Source organism: Phyllostomus hastatus, unplaced genomic scaffold, assembly GCF_019186645.2.
Source record: "Phyllostomus hastatus isolate PE091 unplaced genomic scaffold, TTU_PhHast_1.1 phas_contig_40, whole genome shotgun sequence".
Lineage (NCBI taxonomy): Eukaryota > Metazoa > Chordata > Mammalia > Chiroptera > Phyllostomidae > Phyllostomus > Phyllostomus hastatus.
In genome coordinates this window covers 89068861-89090409 of record NW_025333872.1, presented here as the reverse complement: position 1 = coordinate 89090409, position 21549 = coordinate 89068861, and the positions used below count along the sequence as shown (strand labels likewise).

The following is a 21549-nucleotide window of genomic DNA, read 5'->3' as shown; positions in this document are numbered from 1 at the left end:
TATTAACTTACATAAGTAGTCCTTTAGAAATCAGCCAAACCCAACTAAGAAAAAGTTACTATAAACTTGTTTATTCTAAATGGCTGAGCCTTTAAAGAAATAAAAAACATTGAACATATTATATCAAAAGAACTAATTAAAACTTGAATTAAAAAACACTGTCAACAACATATCTCAGGGATGGGTCCAAAACATCTAGAGTTTCCTAAAAAAAGAAAAATTAAGGAAAATGGGTAATACTTAAAGTTGGAAAGTCATAAGCAAATATTCCAACTCTGATAGGATAATGATTCAGTTACAAGCATGCCTAATTTCCCTAAGGCTACCTTCCTATATTCTCCGAAGCTCATTGGACCTCCTCCTCCCTTGGGCGTGGCTTTTCAGACAGAAATTTGCATCCCGCTGACAGGAGTCTGAAAGCTGTGTTCTGTGCGTGGCCGTGTGGCAACAAGGAAGCGGAGCAGGGAAGTGGACCACACTTACTGGCAGCTGCTATGAGCTGGCCCCTGAAGTGGGCATCTCACTTATTCCTCCCAATAGCCTTGCTCTCACCTTGCCCACAAGCACGATGAAGAACAGAGAGCTTACGTTATTTGCTCAAAGTCACACAGCCTATAAGGACAATGCAATTAAGGTGAAAACAAACCAAAAAACCCTCTTGTCTGAGTCAGATCAATGCTGACCCCAAATTCCATGTTCTTTCCACCCTATATCCTTCAGGCCCCTCAGAGGGACGGCTCCCAGTCCGCTGGGACCCTTCAGCCCACTAGCAGGAGCCCTGGCTGGGATGCAGCCCGAGGTTCTGCTCCACTCCACACTAAAGACAACTACGTTTGCTTGCAATGATGCTATAAACTATTCTGGTCCACAACGTTGCTGTTTTGATACTGTTCTCTGGGCCCGAGACATAAGACCCGTTTCTCCTTTGTCTCATTTGGCACATCAGGAAATAAGTCCTCACACTGGGGTGCCAAATGGTCTTGCTAAATTAGCAGGCAGAGCATTACAAAGTCACAGCCCACTTCTTTCCTTTGAAATAACTGTTGAACGATAAAATGAGTTCTCCTTCTAGCCAGAAAACTGAACACGGCTACGTCCCTGTTTTAAATCTAGGCAGAGCCGTGCCACAGAAGGGCGAGCAAGCAGATCCAGCAAGTCAGGAGTGACTGTTTTCTGAGCCCTGCTTCCGGGACGTCAGCCACCAGGGGGATCTCGCCAGAGATCAGGTCTTCAGTAAAATACCTCCATAGAATGACCTCACATGCATCACCACATCCCGTCTACTTTTACGGGGGTGAGGAGGAGGGTGGGAAAACCCCATACCATTAAGATGAGTATGAAAATTTCACTATCAAACCCTCCCTTCATTCGACCACAAGTTTATTAAAAATTCTTGTGTTCTTAAGTTTAAATGAAAGCATCGTTCCCTTTAGTCAAGACTGAAAAGCCTATTCACTGTTTCAAAGGGACAAGATTGTATGAATGGGGGGATCCTTCATCAGTTTACTCACAGATTAAATTTTCATACTAATCAAGGAGGTTAAAACTTTTGACTATTGAGGAATGTAATGCTATTCTCAATAGTGCTGACCGAAAAAATGTTCACCCATTTCATCAGCACAGCATTTCTCATCTTCGTCTTCGCCCTGCCAGCCCTGCTTTTACGTGGGAGACAAGTTGGAGGAAATGTTTAAATCTACAACCAACTTAAAACTGTAATCAGAGTACAACTCTGAACTGAGCCCACTCTTATTCATTCAGTTAACACTAAGTAATAAATGAGCACTTACTATGTGCTAGGCAGTATTCTGGACTCTGGGCACTCAAAACAACCAGAAAACTATGACTGGACCAGATATTTAAAATAAACTAACTGCAATCAGTCTACACACAGAATTGATAAATGAAAATGGAAGGGTTTGGTGTCCCCCTCACCCCCATAGAATCATTACATTGAAATCTAGTATTTTAAAGGATGTCTTAAAAAAATATAAAGGTCCTAAAAGAAATTTATTAAAAATAAGGCAAAGTTTCACTAATAAAATCTGTCACCTTCATATGAGGGAGGGAACCCCTAAAAACCTGGAATCACCTTCTGGAGGGCAGGCCCCTTGTTGTCCAGGCTTCCCCACTGGGTGAGTGTCCTAGGAACCCATCTGTGTCACTGCTCCAGCCGGCGTTGCTGTGAGAGGCTGCGTTCAGCTTCAGTGAATCTTTTTTTTTTTTACCAGTTTATCTTTTTTCAAGACTCTTTCAACACGTTTGCCCATTTCATGATGGGTGATTTATGAGTGCAACTGCCCACACTGGGCTGAAATGTTTAGCAGCTTTTGACCAAAAAACATCATGACTACAGTGTTCCACCTTCCCTATTCGCCAGATCTGGCCCTGAGCAACCTTTTTGTTTGTTTTCTAAGATGAAAAAAAGTCCTCAAAGGGAAACATTTTGCTGCCATGGAAGAAGTGAAACAAAAAAACAGCAGAAGCACTAAAAGGCATTGAAATCCACTAGTTCAAAAGCTGCCCTGAGCAGTTGAAAAAACGTTTTGATAGATGTACTGCATCACATGGAGAGTACTTTGAGGGTGCCTAAAGTTTAAACACTGGAGGAAAAAAATACAGTTTTTTTATAAATAAATTCCGGGATTTTGGGTCCCCCCTTGTATAATCGTGGGACTCAAAGGGAATCCTAAAGAACGTGGAAACATATTCTCTTATCTCTAGCCAGGATTATGCCAAAATTGTCCTGAATATATAAACTCCAATAAAGAACTGCAAGTAAATGTTATAACAAAGAAACATTCATTGAAAGAAACAACGTCATAACTGACTTTCCAACAAGGATTCCGAGTAGAGGGGCCAATCTGCCATGTCTGTCATTTTATGAGTTGGGTGTTGATTGCTCAGGGGAGAAAAAAAAAGGTTATATCCAGAGACTACATTTATTACAAAGACGTTATTCAGAGTATGCCTTCCATTTGCCTAAAGAAAAAGCTGTTAATTCCACATTTGTATTATATTGCACTTAAGTGAGCCATTCACCTGCGTGCTCCTCACCCAAGAGCTGAGTACACAAGCATTCTGGGCAATTCCCGAGCATCTCCCCTTGGCCTCTCCAACCCACACCAACCCCGTCAGCCAAGGGGTTTTCGATCTGATTGCTCAATTCTGGGAGGACCTACATTTCCTAGAGTGGGAGATCCAACATTTCTCTTTGACAGAAGAGTTATACCAATTTCAGTAACGCTTTTATTGGGTTAGTCAAAAAGTTCATTTGTTTTTTTTTCCATACAATGGCTCTAGTAGTGCTTAGTTGTCTTTAACTTCATTTGAAACAATATATACTGTATTGTGACAGCTGTCATATCAGCGTGCATTTAAAAAAACTTACTGAGCTTGTTGAATTTTTGTGTAGCTATTTTAATACGGAAGATGGAACAAAATAAGCAACATTTCCTCCATATTATGCTTTATTATTTCAAGAAAAGTAAAAATGCAACCAAAACATACAAAAAAGATTTGTGCCGTGTATGGAGAAGGTGCTGTGACTAATCGAATGTGTCAAAAGTGGTTTGCAAAATTTCATGCTGGAGATTTCTCGCTGGACGATGCTCCACAGTTGCACAGACCAGTTGAAGTCGATAGTGATCAAATTGAGACATAATAATTGAGATCAGTGTGTTATACTATGTGGGAGATAGCCAATACACTCAAAATATCCAAAGCAATAAAAGTTACTGGAGAAAATGAAAAATGTGTGTTTCATTTTACGGAAAAACCTAAACAGACCTTTCAACCAACCCAATAGTATCATACTATTTTCTTCTCCTTCTATAAAACTCCTAACATTAAGTTGAATGCTTTTTTAATGAAAAAAAAAAAAGTGAAATAGTTCTCTTGAGGGACTGGATCAGAGGTTATTTATTCCCTTGTGGATGCTGTTCTCTAAGGAAGATCTAGAACTCCAGTGTGTACTGGCAAGATTAAAGAGGGCGGAGGCTTCCATCCACTTTGGGCCCAAGTTGGGACCAGCTTCGGGGAAAAACAACGCTGTCCTCCAGGCCGGCCTAGGCCAGTCCTGCTCTTCAGGCTGAAATCTGGAGGCTATAGGTAAGGAGGGAGGAGGGGTCCTTCACCTCCCTTTGCCTCACTACCTCTTGCACTGAAACAGTACCTAGGAACTCGAGGAGGTCAGTGGAGGGGGGTCCAGAGCTTCTCTGGCCTCAGAGTGTCTTCTGTGAGTGAGAGGAGGGTGCCTCCTGCTGGCCCCTGGCTGGGTGCCCCGGTGCTCAGGGCTGGCACAGCTCGAGCTGCCCTAACGGTGGGGGGGGGGGGGGGGGCGGGCCTGGTGTGGTCTAGGGTGTTCCTGGATCCCATGGCAAAACACCATCAAACATGGGCACCAATCCAACACCACCTCTGGTTCTACTGGTGACTGTTACACTGCTGAGATGTCTTTGGTGGGGTGGGGGGGGGGGGTGGGGACTGCGAGGGAAAATCAAGGACACACGAGGGCTGATCTCCATCTTCCCTCCCTCCCAGCAACTCTTCCTGTCTGTGTTGAGGTTTAGCTGAGATTTTCTGGGAGGAAGGATTCTGCAGCTTTTTAAGTGACAGTGGACACCAGTATTTTCAGTTGACCTCACGCATGTACAAATGATCCCCTTTAGGCCACGGCTGACTTGACTGCTTGATGGGCGAGGCCCGAGGGGCGGGGGGCGGGGTGCAGGCATCCCGGCTTCTCTCTGCCGGACCACGTGGTTCCCGTGTCGGTAACTCAAAAGGCGAACAGGTCGACATTCTCAGTTTCCTATCTTGTCCATGTATACAGACGGTGACCGACATTTCAGGAACGTGCCCTTTTGAATAAGGTTAACATGTCTCATAACAATCACACCTGTTTTTATCAGTAGACCAGCAACTATTTTAACCCATTTACCTGAGAGCAAGTCATGGGAACAGTTGAGAACAGTGGCTCCTGGTTGTATCCAAGAAAAGGGAATTTCTTCTGGCTTGGGTGAGCCGAACACCACCACGTCAGCCTCATGGAGCTAGAAAAAGAAACCCACCACACGTGTTTTAATCTGTAGCAGCAGGACATGATTAACGATCTATGTCAAATGATTTCGACATAATAGATTAATCACAGTTCCAGAGTTTCGTTCCACACTGATAACATGGGCAGAATCGTGCTATGGATTTACTAGCGTAGCCCCCATTGGTACGAATGGAACGTGATTATCATATCCTAGAAAGAAAAGGAGACAAAAATTTCCTTCAGGGCAGTCACTCAGTGTATGGATTATGCGAGGGATTGTCCTTTACATGTTTTACCCACCCACTGCGGCATCAAGACAAGGGGTGGGGCCAAGAAAACCATCCACGGGAAGAGGAGGGAAGGCGCACTGTGTGTGTGTGTGTATGGGGAGGGTATCCTGATTCACACAGGGCTTAGGAGGAAGATGGGACTTGATGTACTCAGGCCGCTGGAAGCTCCGACCAGCACAGGGGGCCTCCAGCCCATACACTCACAATTGGAGCCATATGGCCCTCGTGCTAGGTCTATGGAAGGATTTTCAAGAGCTTGACAGAGAATCTCATTTTCCTTGAGGCTCTGGTTAGTCTCGTGTCAAACTGCCTTTTTTCCCTTTTCTTTTTTTTTTTTGGAGAAAAAGGAAAGAATGCAGCCACTACTATGAAACACATTCATCATGTCTGTCCCGGTGGGATTTTGACAGCGCAGCGCTGGAGGAACGTGTCTGGTAGAAGGTCATGTCCAGAGGCAGGGTGAACAGCTGGCTGGAGCTCAACAGAAGAGTGACCACCTGTCCTGGTACCAAGGAAGCAACCCATGACCTGGCACCGGGTCCACAGGTGGAGGGAGAGGCGGAGGAGGACTCGGAGAGCCTTGGGGGCAACGGCATCACCTGCAGCTGTGTGCTGGCTGCTGTCACTGTCTCACTGGAGATCCCCAATGTGCCAGGGTGGTGTCATGATACCCATTTAATGGACAAGGAAACTGAGGCTCAGCTATGACAAGTGTCTATGGTATGTCCTGTTTGCCCTAATGGACCCAACCGTGGAATCCTCTAGAAAGGAGAAAGAGAGGGCAGCTACCTGCCCTCTGTTCTCCAGCAAGCGACGGCCCCTCCTCCGTGACTCCTTCCACAGACGTCGAAGCCTGCCACCATCACCCCTAACCCCTCCGAGAAACAGGCGTGCTCCATGCATCCCGCTCCGAGCTCAGCTTCGACAGCCTGACCGCTGAAGCTGCGGCTGGGGGGAGCTCAGCCAGCGCCTCGGCCTGAGACTCTGCCACACCGTCTGGGCAAGACACTGTGTCAGCTAGTCTCCCACGCACCTTAGGGTAAGAGGTGGCAGCGAGGGGAAGCCAACCCACGACATTCCTGCCCGATTTATGAAGAAAACGGCCAAGAGCCAGGGCAGCTCCCAGCTCCCCTGACAGATGAGGAGCACGTAACCATTTCAATGCACGTCTTTCCAAAGAGCCAATAAAGCCAAGCACCGTCCCAGAAACAGCTGATCAGTCTGATCGTGCAAGTAGGACATGAAGTAGGGGTGAATTAGCATGCACGGAGCGCCGCCAACCAGCCAACGGCGCCTGCTGCTTTTCCGCCTCGCACTGCATCTGGGCACGGGAAGAAGACGAATTCTCGAAACCGTGCCTCTGTGAGCCGACCATATGAATCACATTAAAAAGACAGGTCCGTGCTAAAACCACCACTCTTTTCTTGCGCTGTGCTCCATGGCCACCGCGCTGGACAACCGACTTTTGACGTTTCCAGCCCCCGTTACCGACAATCGAGTGCATTAATGCCACGTGTTCTGTACGGACAGATCTGAAAGGGAGCCAGATTTTTGGGTGATGTTGTATTTCAGCGGGGGGGGGGGGTGTTCTTATGAAAAGAGGATTTCACACATCCGAATAAGGAAACGTGTATCTGCATCTACCCGTACCCGTGCAGGTATTTAGCTACAGAAAGGCTTAAGAGAAACACAAGTGTTTCATGCTGTGGACCATGGCGAGCAGATAAGAAACGCCATTTTGCTGTATTTTCCAGCACAAAAACAGAACAGGTTAAAACATCTATAAAAAGTTAATATGTACAAGACTGAAATGCTCATTTCAGAAAGAGCCAAGGATCCCAGGTTCACACAAGTCCCCCGAGAACACTTAGTTTCCTCCACGTGGTGCCTCGGCTACAACCTGTCCTTCTCATTACCGATAAATCTCGGCAACCTCCCCCGCCTGACCCCCCAGCTCCGGACCTCAGTGCAACTCTGATGGGGGCTGTGCTAACAAGCAGCCAGGGGGCGGGGGGCAGTCGGGCCCGCAGAGAAAGGACCAAAGTCCCCTCCCTTAGCAATGATCACATCCTAGCTGCTAATTCTTTCTGGAAGGGAAAAGTGCTCGATGCTTAAATCCATAAATAACCCACTGAGGACCAGAGATGATTTTAATGAGCTAGGATTCAAGGAGAATTATCGTCTCACTGGCAGTTTCTGCTTTCCTCCTCCCCAGTGGGAAAGACCCTGGCCGGAGCCCGGCCTGAAACTTTACCTCATAACAAAATACTGTTTGCTCTGCTGAGAATTGAGTTGAAGCAGCTTAGAGAGATCCGCCCACTCCCCAGGCAGAAGACCAAATGTTAAAACAATAGCAAGGCGCAGATATGCAGACATTTAACGCGGAGCATATGGGAGCATATGGAAGGACTGGAGAGTTTAGATAACGTGAAAAATGTTTTTCTCTGGCTCACTGACTTTTAAGGGGGGTGCAAGTGTTGAAACATGAAGGAGGAGGAAAGATGTGATTTGCAGTTATAAGGAACATCGTAATTTTGTATTTAGCAAACAAAATGCATTTTACAATGTAAACTCTAGAAAATACAGCCCCACCCTCCTTGGCTAGAAGACAGAATTTACCTTCTGCTATTGATGTGTTTCAAAAGGGCACCTTTGAGAATCTCAAGCATGAGAACTGAATATACTGTAGACCCAAACCTGGGGTGGGTTAAGAAAAAGTTGAGAGATATTTTTGAAGAACTATCATTGATATTACCTGGGACTCCAAAACCTGTTTCTATGCCCTTCAAAAGTCATCAGCACGGTTCAGAAAATACAGTTCCAAATGAAGAACAGTACTTTAAAAAATCAATAGCAGGTTCTTTCTCTAGCTGAGATGGGATTCTACAATTATAGTCACTCAAGAGAACCAGAGAGATCCAGGCTTCTTTAGTGAACACACTCACTCACCTGCCAACTCCTACACGGAGGCCACCAGGATTTAGCAACAAAGTCCCTGCCTACGGACTTCATTTTTAAATCCTGGCCACTTCCAGGTGGAGGCGCAAAGGCCGAACCTCTGGGGCAGGAAAGACATGCTTAAACACTCAGTCTCTAGTTATCTTATCCACGCAGTCTGGAAGGTAAGTTTAGCTCGTATTTAACACCTGGATCAGCATGGGCATCATTGCTCAGTCCCTGGGAGTCACCCGGCAGCTGGCACGCACACGCAGGGCTTTGCAGTGACAGAGTGTCCCTGAAACCTCCTGTGGCATGGAGGTTCCTTGACTATCTCATGGCAAAACCCTAAAAGGAGTTCGGTGTTCTTCTTCCTTTTTTTCATGAAATGTCACTTCTTTTTTTTCAGTAAGTGCCAAATCTCCCAAGGTGCTGACAAGCAGCTGACCGATGGGGCTGCTGTCTCTGTTTGTTGCCCTCCCACCGCAGGCACGTCCTCGAAGCTGACCCAGGAAGCCGACCCTCGGAGCGGGTGAGAGGGCCAGCCCGATGCTGAGATGCCAAAGCGGAGGCGGCTGGGCCTGGAGCTAAGGACGGTCGGCGAGGAGGGGAACACAAGGCTCGGACCCATCAACACACAGGCGCAGTTAAAGCCAGCAGCTTGGGTAAGAGCTCTGAGGGAAGCGGGGAGAGTGGGAAGGAAAGGGGTTCAAGTACAGCTCTGGGGAGAGCTCCTCTTACGTGGTAAGTGAAGAGGAGCAGGGGATGGGATTCTGGTGAGGACTGGGAGGGGAGGTGTGTGTGTGGCTGACCGGTTGGGATGATGCCCAATGGCCAAGCAAACTAAAAGCAAAAGCAAAAAAAATAATAATAATTTAATAAATAAAAATTTAAAAATCCATTTTTGGCAATTAGGAATACATCAGTGGTTTTAGCACAGAAATGGAAACGGGCACCCGGTCAATGCTTGCCATTTGGGTGTGGCATTCCCCGATGCGGAGATTTCCCTCGGGCTCTGCAGTCTTCGTGAACAGGGCCCCTGCCTGTGCATGCACTATTCCAACTCAGAGTGTCTAATTTTTCATGTGCGTTAATGGAACACAGGAGTATTGCTGTGTACCGATGGATCAATATCCACATTTTGCTGAAATATTAGGCACACTATCAAATAGAAATGATAAAATGGCCGCGTAAGTACCCCCGAAATAAGAACGTCAAACCATTTTCATTCAGATGTTGTCATACTTTGGCAAGATAGGAGAAGAACAATTTCAGCCAAAGGACATTCCCCCCCGTCCATGCACACCAAGTGATCTCATCCGGGGAGAATTTTCCTTTCAAGAACTGGGTAGGTTTCTGTTTTCCACTCTGCTCAGTGATCAGCAGAATAGACTATTGGCCTTTAAAATTAAGAACTACCTTGTGGTTATTTCATAAATCAGAAGCACTACAAGCCAAGTGAACAATAAGGGATTCTGACTACGGCCCTCATCTACCCACGTTTCCCCCTAAGGCTAATAAAGGACCTTTCTCTGACGGCCCCTAAGTCCACCTCCTCCGCCATCGTTCAATGTACGTGCTGTGCAGTGTACGAGAACAGAATATCAAAGATATTCAGTTGTGTCCGAAATGACAGAAAAGGTAGTTCATTCCCCTCCAAGTGACCCTGATATTCACAAATACCAAGATTTGAGGAAAATGCAACCTCGAATAATCTAGTGATGGGTATACTTTGAATGATTTGTGAAAAGTAATTCCCTTCCTCCCCCTAGGAAATAAATAAAATTAAAAAGCAGGGCTGGGAGAGACGTAGAAAGACTGTGTGTGTGTGTGTGTGTGTGTGTGTGTGTGTGTGTGTACATGCTGAGGGAACCTAATGTGACGAAGACTCAGACCCTCGCACGCAGCACGAACGAAAATGAGGGAACGCCCAGGTGACTGCTCCCAGAGCGGCACTAAGCAAGACACGAGTCACTGAGGCAGGACAGCCCCCGTGGTTTCTCTTCATCCTGCTAACCACATGCTCCAGTGTCTACGGCGTGTTCCGGCGAATGCAGATTGCAGCGGTTCTGGGAGATGAGCTTTGTGCTTCCCGGCACCTTCATGCTCTCCAGCTCTGGACCTCGGACAGCATGTTAAGAGTTCTGCATCCTACTTACTGCCTTTGAGGAACTCTCGGGGACTCGGATGCCCCCGCCGAAAAGCGAGGGTGCTCCACGGGACAGAAAGGACCGAGGTGCAGTGGGACGAGCACTCTGGGTGGAGCCGCAGGGTCTGGGTTCCAGTCCAGGCTCTGCTCCTTCTCATCCATGACCAGGGTCAAGGCCCCCTGCCTAACACATGGTTTTCAAATATTAATGCGACAATACATGAAAATCCTTGAAAACTGTATCTGTTTTCAAGGTGCACTGTTGTTACAGATCACGTTTAAGACCTTCCAACCACAGTGTTCTAACTCTATGCCCTTAAAGAGCAGGAACACTGGAGAAGGGGTGGGAAGGGAGACCAGACGCTGCTGGTGGAAGAGACAGGGGGGACAGGGGATGCTATGCAGGGGACCAGGGGCGATGTCACTGGCTGTCCTCTGAGGACACAGCCTGGAGCTCTCGTCCTTCTGTGCAATGCCCACCTTAAACCATCTAAGACCACCAGGCCTGGGACTTTACGTAGCCTGCTCTTGATCACACGACCATTCATTTTAATAGATCCTCTCACAAATCCTTTTCTCAGCCTTGCTAAAAATAACTGGCCTGATTTGGGGGCTTTTATAAAGGCTCTATTCTCCGCCTGTGGTGGTGCTAATCAGTACGGTCCGGACCAGGCAGGAGCAACAGCGACAAAAACGAGAGCCCACACCCAAAGGCACCCGAGGCAGTCCTCGGATACCCAAGCATCTGTCAGAGCAGGCGCAGGGCCTCCATCACTCAGTCACCTGGTCACACATCCCTGAGGGACCTTGACATTGACTTGGCACGAGATCAGTGGTGTCCCTGCGTCAGGGGCTCTTCCCCGCAACACCCAAACAATGAGGCCATCCTGCGTGTCTGCACCTCTGAGAACAGCACCCCCACCCTGCCCTCAGTCAGGGGACACTTTCCCTCTAAGGAGGGAGCCCACAGGGGTGGGGACGAGCCCAGGCCTTGTCCCGGGAGGGAACGGCACTCAGTTTATTCAGCTTCCTTCTCTTAAAAGGGTGTCTGTGGGGCTACTAACTGTTGGCCTCACACAGCAGTGAACTCAACACAGGTCTGACGCCTTGGGCCGTGGGCTTGCTGCTGTTCCCCATACACACTGGCAGGTATTTTTGGGTTTTACGATCCGTGATTAGACTTTATGTGATTATCTGGAAGAAGAGCTGACATGGAACTGGGACTGAAAACACGGGCTATAGGGCCACGCCCAACACTTTAAAATGGCAGATATTTGGAGTGTCTTCACTTCTCTGAGCCTCCGTGTCCTCACCTGTGATGTGGGGACAGAGAGAGTCCTGCCTGAGAGCACCACTGTGTGGAATCGGAGAGAAAACATAAGCAAAGGATGGAACCTGCTTCCCAGTAGCCACTAACTTGAGTAACGTTAGCCACCATTACTGATTGCTGTTACACTGTGTTACTGGTTTACACGTAGCTTCTCCTGTTAAAAAATAAAATAAAATTATCCTGCTCATCAGAAACCTTCAAGACCAGAAGACAGTAGGATGACATATATTTATAGTGCTGGAGGGGGAAAAAAAATCTGTCAACTGAGAATGCTATAGCCAGCAAAACTAGTTCAAAAATGAGAGAAAGAAATGAGTTCACCTGCTTATTAATAAAAGCTGAGGGAGTGCTTTATCACTGGATCTGCCCTACGAGTGATGTGGAAAGAATTCCTTCCCGCTGAAAGGACAGGACACTAGACAGGAACTCTAAGCTGTAGGAAGAAACAAAGATCTCCAGAAAATCCAGCATTCTATAGTATTTTTGGCGTGTAAATACTCTTTTTATTTCCTACAAGATTTAAAAGTCAAATGCATTAAAAATTATAAATAAAAAAAATTATCATGTAACTCACTAGTCCAGTTTAAAAGGTAGGGTTCTCCCCACTAATCTTGGAAAAGTGATTACTCTTTTTTCAAGATTTCGTATGTATAATACAAGTATGTTTAGAATTTTCCAGATCACTTTTAAAAGCCTTTTACAAACCATGCTATGCTCTGCACTTAAACTGGGAATGACTTTTTGAAAATTCAGCTTTGCCCCTCCCCGCCAAAAAAGACGCACTTTGATTCTTCAAATGTAAAAGACCTGTATTTTTTTCTTTCTTCTCATCTAGTTTTGAGGGTCTCTGTGCTCAGAAGAAGGAGAAATGGGATCCTCTGAGAAAAGCAAAATAAAGCAGTTCTCGAATTTCTAGGTTATTTCTCATACACGCAGCTGGGATTGACTCGACTGGTCACAGCTGGAGGCCGCTGGCCATCACGGTCCAGCTGTGTCTAACGGGGGTGCAGGAGCCGCTCTCCGCTTGCTAGGGGAGCAAGCAGGCACTGCTCACAGAGAGGCCTGTGGGGTTGCCACCCTCTTCCCTAGAGAGGGTACCACTCTGCCCCCTAGGGACGGAATGAGGAACATCCTCTGCTTTTGGCATCAAGGTAGACAACTCATTAGCAGGAGGAAGGAGGTATCTCCAAACCTAGGACAATTCTCACTGGACCATGGCTCTGCCCCACCCCCACAGAGGCGTCACTCCGCTCCAGGGGCCTGGGAAGTGGAGTGCGGGGCGCAGGAATTGGGTTATGCCTCAGCCCTCCGTAAAAGCACCACGCCCAGTGCTCTGCTCACCGACATCTGATGCTCCACAGCATGGAGCTCATTTGGACAAGTGCCCAGACATTCTCCCCGCCCCCACACATAAGGCGTAATGCATCTCAAAACTGAGACACAGAGCAGGAAATTGATGCTTAATTTTCAATGACACACTCATTGGGCATAAGCTCTAACGCTACCAAATACAGAAATCTTACTGTTTTCTGTAGAACTCCAAAAAGGCAAATCTCAATTCCTCACACTCAGGCTCCACGGAGAGTTTATGCATAATTCGTATCCAAAGAACATCCTTAGATTTAGTCAGGCTGATAGACAAAGGACCCATTTCTATCTAACCGAGTCGATATAATCATTCCTCAACATTGTAGGACCGGGAAGGAATAATTGGTAATAAACCAGAAACCCCCAGCAGACATGATATGAAATACAGCGACTTTCACGTAACAGGGGAACCACGGGAAGGCAGAGGCCCACAGCTGCAGAGCAAAGGGCTCCCCACTACATTAATTAAAGGTGAGGACCAGAGTGGGAGGGGCCTGGCCGAAGCTGGGCACCCACTCTCTCTCTCTGACACTGTCTTCTGATTTTGCTTTGGTTTAGGTCCTGTGGCTTCCACATACTGTTGGAAACTCACAGACAGAGCGACTCTCTCCTTCCCCACCCCGACCCCGGCCGTGAAGGGGAAGCGTGTAGAGCAGGTTTCCAACGAGGGATCCTGGACCCCACTGGGGTTTACCTCCTTACGACTCAACGGACCCACCTGCCTTCCTACATCGTGATCCATTACAAATCTGTGCGGTGATACCTGCCAGGGTCCTTCCTGACTCGCCATTAACTGCAGCCGAGAGGTTAACACTGTCAACGTGGGTATTAGCAGGTGCCAAGGACTGTGCTGAGCAAACGTGTGTGTCACTGAATTCTCACGGCAGCCCTAGGAGGCAGGGAGGGTCACGACCCCCATTCTACACACGAGGAGACAAGTTCACAGAAGTTAAGCATCGGCTGAGGCTCGAACCCAGAGCTGCCTGTCCCTGGAGCCTGTGCCCGATCTGCTGCTTCCCGAGGACACTCGGGCCTGACTCCGCACCCTCCAAGGCAGCTCCTCCTGGCTGAGCGGGCTGCGAGCGCTTCAAGGTCATCCCCAGCCTGAACGGCTGCATGGAGTTTAGGAGGTGGCAGATAGGACTCTAGGGTTACATGGTCATCCCGACCCTGAAACCCCTCATGTCCCTTGGCTTTGAAGCCCCCCAACCAGATGGCCAACAGGGATTCTTGTCTCACGTCAGGTATGAATAAGCATGTGAAGAAACGCTTTTCAAAGACAATTTCCTTCGACCTCATAGCTACACGTAGCCTTTGCTGGGCCTTTTCCTTCCCCGACACATCCCTGCTAAGACCGAGGAGCTAAATGGACGAGAATCTTAAAATGCACTATTATTCATCGCTGATGAAGTTAGAAGACAGAAACCCAAATCTGTCAAATTTTTCCATTTGATGTTTTTCACAGTGATGCTTTTCCAACGACGCGGCGGGAGCAGGCACAGCCCGGCCCACCGGGGTGCCCCAGGACGCTGCCCTGTGCCCGGGTGCCCTTCGCACCTCACCAGCCGCCACCCTTGGGCCGTGGTCTGCAGAGAGCAGACGGACCCGCCCAGACAAGGCCCAGCAAGGTGCACACATAGGGAAAAGTCAAAGGTCAGGCAGAAGTGTGGAGACACACCGGTGGGAAGGTAAGTGGCTGGTGACGTGCTAAGCGCTAGCGTGAAAAATGGGAAGATGCAGCTTCACCTCGCAGTCAAGGACGGGGGCTCGTCACCAGGAAGTGGGCCAGGGCCTGGGGCCAAATACCAGACACCGAATGCACTTCAAAGGCAAGTATGGGGAGCCCTGAGCCTTTCTCCCCACGTTTTCCACGACAAAGATGAAGCAATAAAAAGAGTGCGAGCTGAAAGGCTCTAAGATTCATGGCGGTGCTGTTACAAACGCCGAAGGCTCAGGGAACAGAATGTGTATGCAGCATGAGCTATCGGAGAGAAACTTCTCCTCAGATTTATGAAAACAGAAATGTTCCCCAATGTCCAGATTCTCTGGAGAGCAAAGCTGCTTAATTGTTCTCCGAGTTACAGTGAGATGTATCCCAGAGAAGTCAGGTGATTTATTTCCATAATAAAAAAAAAGTCCTTGAAAAGATGTCTTTGTGTTTCAAGAATACAGATACTACAACCAGCAAAAGTATCTGTGACAGCTGTGAAAACATTCAAGTTGCCAGTGAAGGCATTTTTCTGCCTTCCCCACAGCTGCTCAGTTCAGGGCAGGCTTGATTCCCTCTTCCACTGCGCTCCCAAGTCAAAAAATCCGGGCTCTGCGTCAGAGAACACTGCCCTTGCATTCTCTTGACTAGGCTGCCACCGTGTGGTGACTACTAAAAAAAAAAACAACAACACATTGGTTTGGGTTTAATTCCAAGACCAAACTTCTGAGCTGTTTCAAAACAAGATAGAATCAAAAGGACTCGACCCGCCTGCCACTCAGGCCCTGGCAGTCTCAGACGAGAGGCCAGCCTCCCCGGGCAGGACCTCGGCTTGCGTGTTTTCATTCTTGCCCAGCGGCACAAAGATTGCATACTTTGAGATTCTGTTCTGTGCTAATTTATTGCACTTAACGCGCTCTTTACGTTGCTTGCTATTTGCGAAATGCATCGGAATGTTTTGTAATTAAAAACTGCGAGACATGAAACTGCAAAAAAATGACACGCCTGGACACCCCCCCGTCGCCCAGGGTAAGAAAACAGACGTGACCACGACCAGTGAAGGGCCCCAAGCCCCTCTTCCATCCACAGCCCCGTCTCTTGGTCCCTGCGGAGGGTTTCCTGATTGCGTTCACACTTCCCGTCACTTCTTCATATTATATATAAAGAACTATACATTAGATAGTATTGCTTTTAGATCTGATATAAGTGGCATTCATAAAACTAAACATATCCTTCTTGCTTTTTTCCCCATCGAATGCTGTTTTAAGACGTTCTTCCACGTCGATATTTACAGCCCTAGTTTTCTTTCCAAACCGTCTTCTTTTTGTCCGTGGGCTTCCATACAAATTTTAAAATCAGTACTTGTCAAAATGTACAAAACAGTATTATGTCGGGATTTTTATTCAAATTTATAGATTAATTTGGGGAGAATCAGTACAGTGAAGGTATTGAGTCTTCTTATCCATGCTTTTATTTGGGTCTTCTTAATGAGCTTCATCAAAATTATATAATTTCATTCAAAATGTCAGGAATAACTTTTGTTAAATTTATTTCCAGGTACCTTATATTCTCAGTGGTATTAGAAACTATGTTTTTAATTAATTTTCTAACTGTGGGTATACTATTTAGAAATGCAGTTGGCTTTTTTGCAAGTTCATTTTTTATCCAAGAAACTGACTGAACTCTTACTAATTCTCATAGCTTTTAATAGATTCCTTGAGCTTTAATATAAACATATCATTTAGGATTAAAGACAGTTAGGTGCCTTCCTTTCCAATCATTATGAGTTTTCTTTCTCTCTCTCTTTCTTTTTCTTTTTCTTTTCTTTCTTTCTTTCTTTCTTTCTTTCTTTCTTTCTTTCTTTCTTTCTTTCTTTCTTTCTTTCTCTCCTTCCTTCCTTCTTTCTTTCCTCCTTCCTTCCTTTTCCCTTCCTTCTTTCCTCCATCCCTCCCTCCCTTCTTTCCTTCCTATTACAGCTTGTCTAGGAATTCCTATATAGTGCTGATTAGGAGTGCTGATAACACATACCCTTTGTCCTTCCTAATTTTAAAAGAAATGTTTCTAAGTTTTGCGATTAAATGAGACATTTACTCTAACTTTTTACAGATGTTTTATCAAATTAAGGAATTCCTTGTCTAAGAGGTTTTCTAGAAAAAACACAAAAGATTTTATCAAACAACTTTTTTCACCTATTACGGTGAATACATAGTTTTTCATCTGATGATGTGGCAAATCACGGCAATAGATTTCCTGATGTCAAACCTCCCTGTTCATCCCTAACACTGCTTTTCTCTCTTTCTGTCTTGATTATGTTGGCTAATGGTGTGTCTCTTTTGCTAGACTTTTCCAAGAACCAGCTTTGGGTTTTGTTGATCATCTATCATATATATTTGTTTTTTATTTCATTCACCTGTGCTCTTTATTGTATCTATCATTTGAGACTTTCTCTCTTGCTTCTTCCCCAACATCTTACGTCGGATACTTAGCCTGTGTACTTCCGGCCCTCCTCTCCTTCTCACACAGGCATTGAGGTTATGTTTCCAACGGGCCTGACGCTCACCTTGCTCTGAAGCTGAGGGGCTTTCCACTGGGAGCTCATCGTCATGGACCCTCTCCTCTGGAACAGGCACTGCAGGGTGGCTTCCAAGGACCCGTGGGCTCCTACGACCAAGACCTTCTTTCCATCGAGGTTGACCCCTGCCCACCGAATGGAAATCAGCATTACAATCCAAATGTCGGAGCCTCCCCACCATACAGCTTTCACGGAAGGAAACACGACCTTTTAAAACATGGCCCTGTGAGCACCGGCCTGCAGTAACTGAGCCATAACTTACTCTTTCTTTGCAAATGTTATGGCAGAGTGGCTAAGAGTCGTCGTCCTGATAATCCAAAGGATGAAAAAACATTGCCTATATGAATTATGTCAGATTTGAGCTTAATGGCTAGTGTGCTAGGGTATGTCTTGAAAGTTAATCTTTTTTTTAAAGATTTTATTTTTATTTTATTTTTAGAGAGGGAAAGTAGGGAAAAAGAGAGAAAGAGAAACATCAATGTGCGGTTGCTGGGGGCCATGGCCTGCAACCCAGGCATGTGCCCTGACTGGGAATCGAGCCTGTGATGCCTTAGTTCGCAGCCCGCACTCAATCCACTGAGCTATGCCAGCCAGGGAAAGTTAATCTTCTGATGGAACTTTGGTATGTATTTTGGAAGTTTTGTATGATTGTTGCTTGTTCAGGAGAGGAGGGGCATTTACCTCTTTTTTTTTTTTTTAACTGAAGCCGTACTAGAAAAGATTGAATTAGTTGAATTTTTATGTACTCAGTCAGAAAGTACTTAAATATATGAAACGCCAGCAATAATTTACTTATTAACTTTAATAACCAAGAAAAAAAACTTATTCATGTTTATGTCACTGACATAAAAATGCACGATCAAGGGGGAAATGATGGAAATTAAATAATACTGATTATTCAGAAATATTGCTCACTTATAAATCCCAATGTAGGTTTTTATACCTTAAACTATATCTAACAGCTTCCTCCTTTAAGTCTTAAATATAAGTCTTATATAGGTATGCATATTGACAGATTTGAGAAATTAAAACTTAACACATTTTCACTGTGGTTATTGTGACTGTTTTCAGGAGAGAAGTTGAGAATTTGTTTAAACAGATTATCCTTACTGACTTCTCTTTAAAACTGCAATACAGTTACTCTTATGAGAAAAATCTTCTGTGGTCATCCTCTCTCTCAAAAGATGATACAAATAAAGCTGACACTGAAGTATCACACCCTATGTCTCCATAAGAATCTAGACATTCTAGAAACAAATCCTTAATAAAAAATAATGCAAACACCAGTGAATAGAAAACAGCAGCACTTCTGAAGAAGCATCATACCTGACTTCTCAAGAAGTTCAATGACAGCTCTGGCCACAGGTGACACAAAACATTCGTGGGCGTCCCCACGCACCAGCTTCCCCAGATTCACATCTGTCACCCTGAAACCGAAAAGAAGGCAACTGGTAGGTAACGCCGGTCAAGGCTCACACGCCCATCATTTACTTGGATTACTCCGCAGTGACATCCAGTCGGTGTTGGGTAGGTAGGTACATTAACTAACTGAAAATAAAAGAGTGGGAGAAATAGAAGCCATCCGCTTCTTGGAGTGTCCCCGGGACTCAGGATGACCGTGAGTGTTCCGATTCCACACTACCAGAGGGCAGGTGTGTTTTCTAAAGCACGGAACAGTTTTCTTAGACAGAATTTAAGAAACCCCCAAACTCCCCAAATAGTTAAGACATTAAATTTTTAAATGATATTAAACACTAAAATGATTTCTTTCCTCTCTTAATTACTGACAGATGAAACAGCAGAATAAAAAAATCGCAGTAAAGCCCTGGCTGGTGTGGCTCAGTGGACTGAGGGCTGGCCTGTGAGCCAAAGGGTCGCCGGTTCCCAGTCAGGGCACATGCCTGGGTTTCAGGTCAGGTCCCCAGTAGGGGGCGTGCAGGAGAGGCAACCACACATTGATCTTTCCCCTCCCTCTCCTTCTCCCTCCCTTCCCTTCCCTTTATTAAAAATAAATAAGTAATATCTTTTAAAAATGACATTAAAAAATCGAGTTGTTTTCTTTTACATTTTCTTACCCATCCACATCTTTTTCTGGCTTCAGGGCATTGAGGACTTTGTTGCTAAACAAGTTCTCTGAGATCTGAAGGGCAAGACCATGTACTCTGGTATCTTCATTAATCTTCAAGATTTCATCTATAATCTAACAAGAAAAAACAAGTAAAATCTGTTTTGCAGAAATAAGATCCAACAAATGAAGCTTTATATAAAAGACAGACTCATAAAAATGCAACTACTAGTTTATTTTTTACTCTTTGTGGAAGACTTGGTGTGAAGCACAATAAGGAAGTCTATTTTCCCTTTGCACCGTGTTTATAGAAGCTCAAAAAAAAAAAAAAAAAGCCTGCCTTAATTTTTTAGTGGCTTCTCCATTTTCCTTATCACTCTGCTCTCTGCCAGAACAAAAGAGAACAGAACAGAACAAAACGAAAGCTCAACAGTTAGTCAAGTTCAGGCAGGCAAAGACAATTCGCTGTCCACAATCACACTAAGCCCAGCAGACGGCCAGCTTTCAGGGAGGCCAGGAAGCATGGATCGCCAGCCTCCCGCCCCCGACGGCCGGCCCGACCAAGCCTGTGTTTCACACGCAGTGTGTTCAACAAACGCGTACTAATCACAGTATCCGAGAAGTTGTCCCTCTGGCCCCCTTATTCTCTGGACCTGGGCAACATATAGAGAGCATTTCCCAAGGTGTACGGCAGATGAACTCTAAGCACAGATTATCTCCTTTTTACTGAAAACACTAAAATAATTCACTATTTATGAAAAAAAAATAAAGTACAGTTTGGGAAGCTGATAGAATAGTTAGAGAATGTCAAGGTACGACTGAGCAACGTTCTGTCCTCTCGCTCTCTTTTATGCCAGGAGAGAAATGATTCATTTCACTTAGCAAACTATCTGTTCATAAGTAAGAGAGATATGAGTCTTACTGGGAAGGACTGGTGTATCATTTTTGTTTCACTGTCTAGCAGAAATCACCATGGAAAGAAAAGAAAAAGCTATTTTTTTAATTTTAATCATTGTTCAAGTACAGTTTTCTCCCTTTTACTCCCATTCCAGCTCACCCACCCAACCCTCCCCACTTCCCTCCCATTACCACCCCCCCTAGTTTTTGTCCATGTGTCCTTTAAATTTGTTCCTGTAAACCCTTCCCATTCTCCCCTGAAATTCCCTCTTCTCTCCCCTGTGGTCACTGTCAGCCTGTCCTCTATTTCAGTGTCTTTGACTATATTTTGCTTGTTTCTTTGTTTTGTTGTTTAGGTTCCTGTTAAAGGTGAGATCATATGGTATTTGTCTTTTACCATCTGGCTTGTTTCGCTTAGCATAATGCTTTCCAGCTCCATCCACGCTGTTGCAGAGGGTAGGAGCTCCTTCTTTCTTTCTGCTGCATAGAATTCCATTGTGTAAATGTACCATAGTTTTTTGATCCATTCATTTACTGAGAAAAAGCTATTTAATGGACAAAATTCAGCCCTGGCTTGTGTGGCCCAGTGGACTGAGTTCCGGCCTGCGAATCAAAACGTCACTGGACTGATTCCCAGTCAGGGTACATGCCAGGGTTGCGGGCCAGGTCCCCAGTTGGGGGCGTGCAAGAGGCAGCCAATTAACGTATCTCTCGTATGTCAATGCTTCTTTCTCTCCTCCTCTTCTCTCAAAAAAATAAATAAAATCTTCTAAAAAATTACAAAATTCAGAAAGAAAATTTTCTCATTCATTCATCATTCTTTCATTTATTCAAAAAAAAAAAAAAAAAGCTGAGTGTTTTGAGCACCTACTTTGACCAGTTCTATGTAAAGGAAATAGAGGTGGAGAAAAAACTCCTGTCCTCGTGGACCTTATCTTCTAGCGGGGAAGACAGGGCCAGTGATAATGCTGTGACCTGCAGAAGTGGTGAGCAGTGTGAAGGAGAACAGAGCTGGCTAACACAGGGGTGCGGGCGGGGGCTGCCACAGCGGGTCACCTCTAAACAGAGTCCCAAATGAGGTAAGGGCACTGCAGTCACCAGTAATGAGGATGCGGGAGAGGCAACAACGAAATCTTAATAAATTAACATCCTTAGTCTTTTCCAGCACAATAACACCACCACACAGATGCACACT

At 45.7% G+C, this 21549-nt stretch overlaps 1 protein-coding gene across 1 annotated transcript in view; it reads right to left on the bottom strand.

The window, feature by feature from the left end:
* The window catches only part of MTHFD1L (methylenetetrahydrofolate dehydrogenase (NADP+ dependent) 1 like), a 167097-nt gene that overhangs the window by 134320 nt on the left and 11228 nt on the right, over nt 1–21549 (bottom strand). The window contains exons 5-8 of the mRNA XM_045844075.1: nt 19468–19592; nt 18719–18819; nt 17381–17517; nt 4940–5051 (exon numbers count right to left, since the gene is read on the bottom strand). Of these exons, the coding sequence (XP_045700031.1) occupies nt 4940–5051; nt 17381–17517; nt 18719–18819; nt 19468–19592 (475 nt within the window). The remainder of the gene's footprint in view (nt 1–4939; nt 5052–17380; nt 17518–18718; nt 18820–19467; nt 19593–21549) is intronic.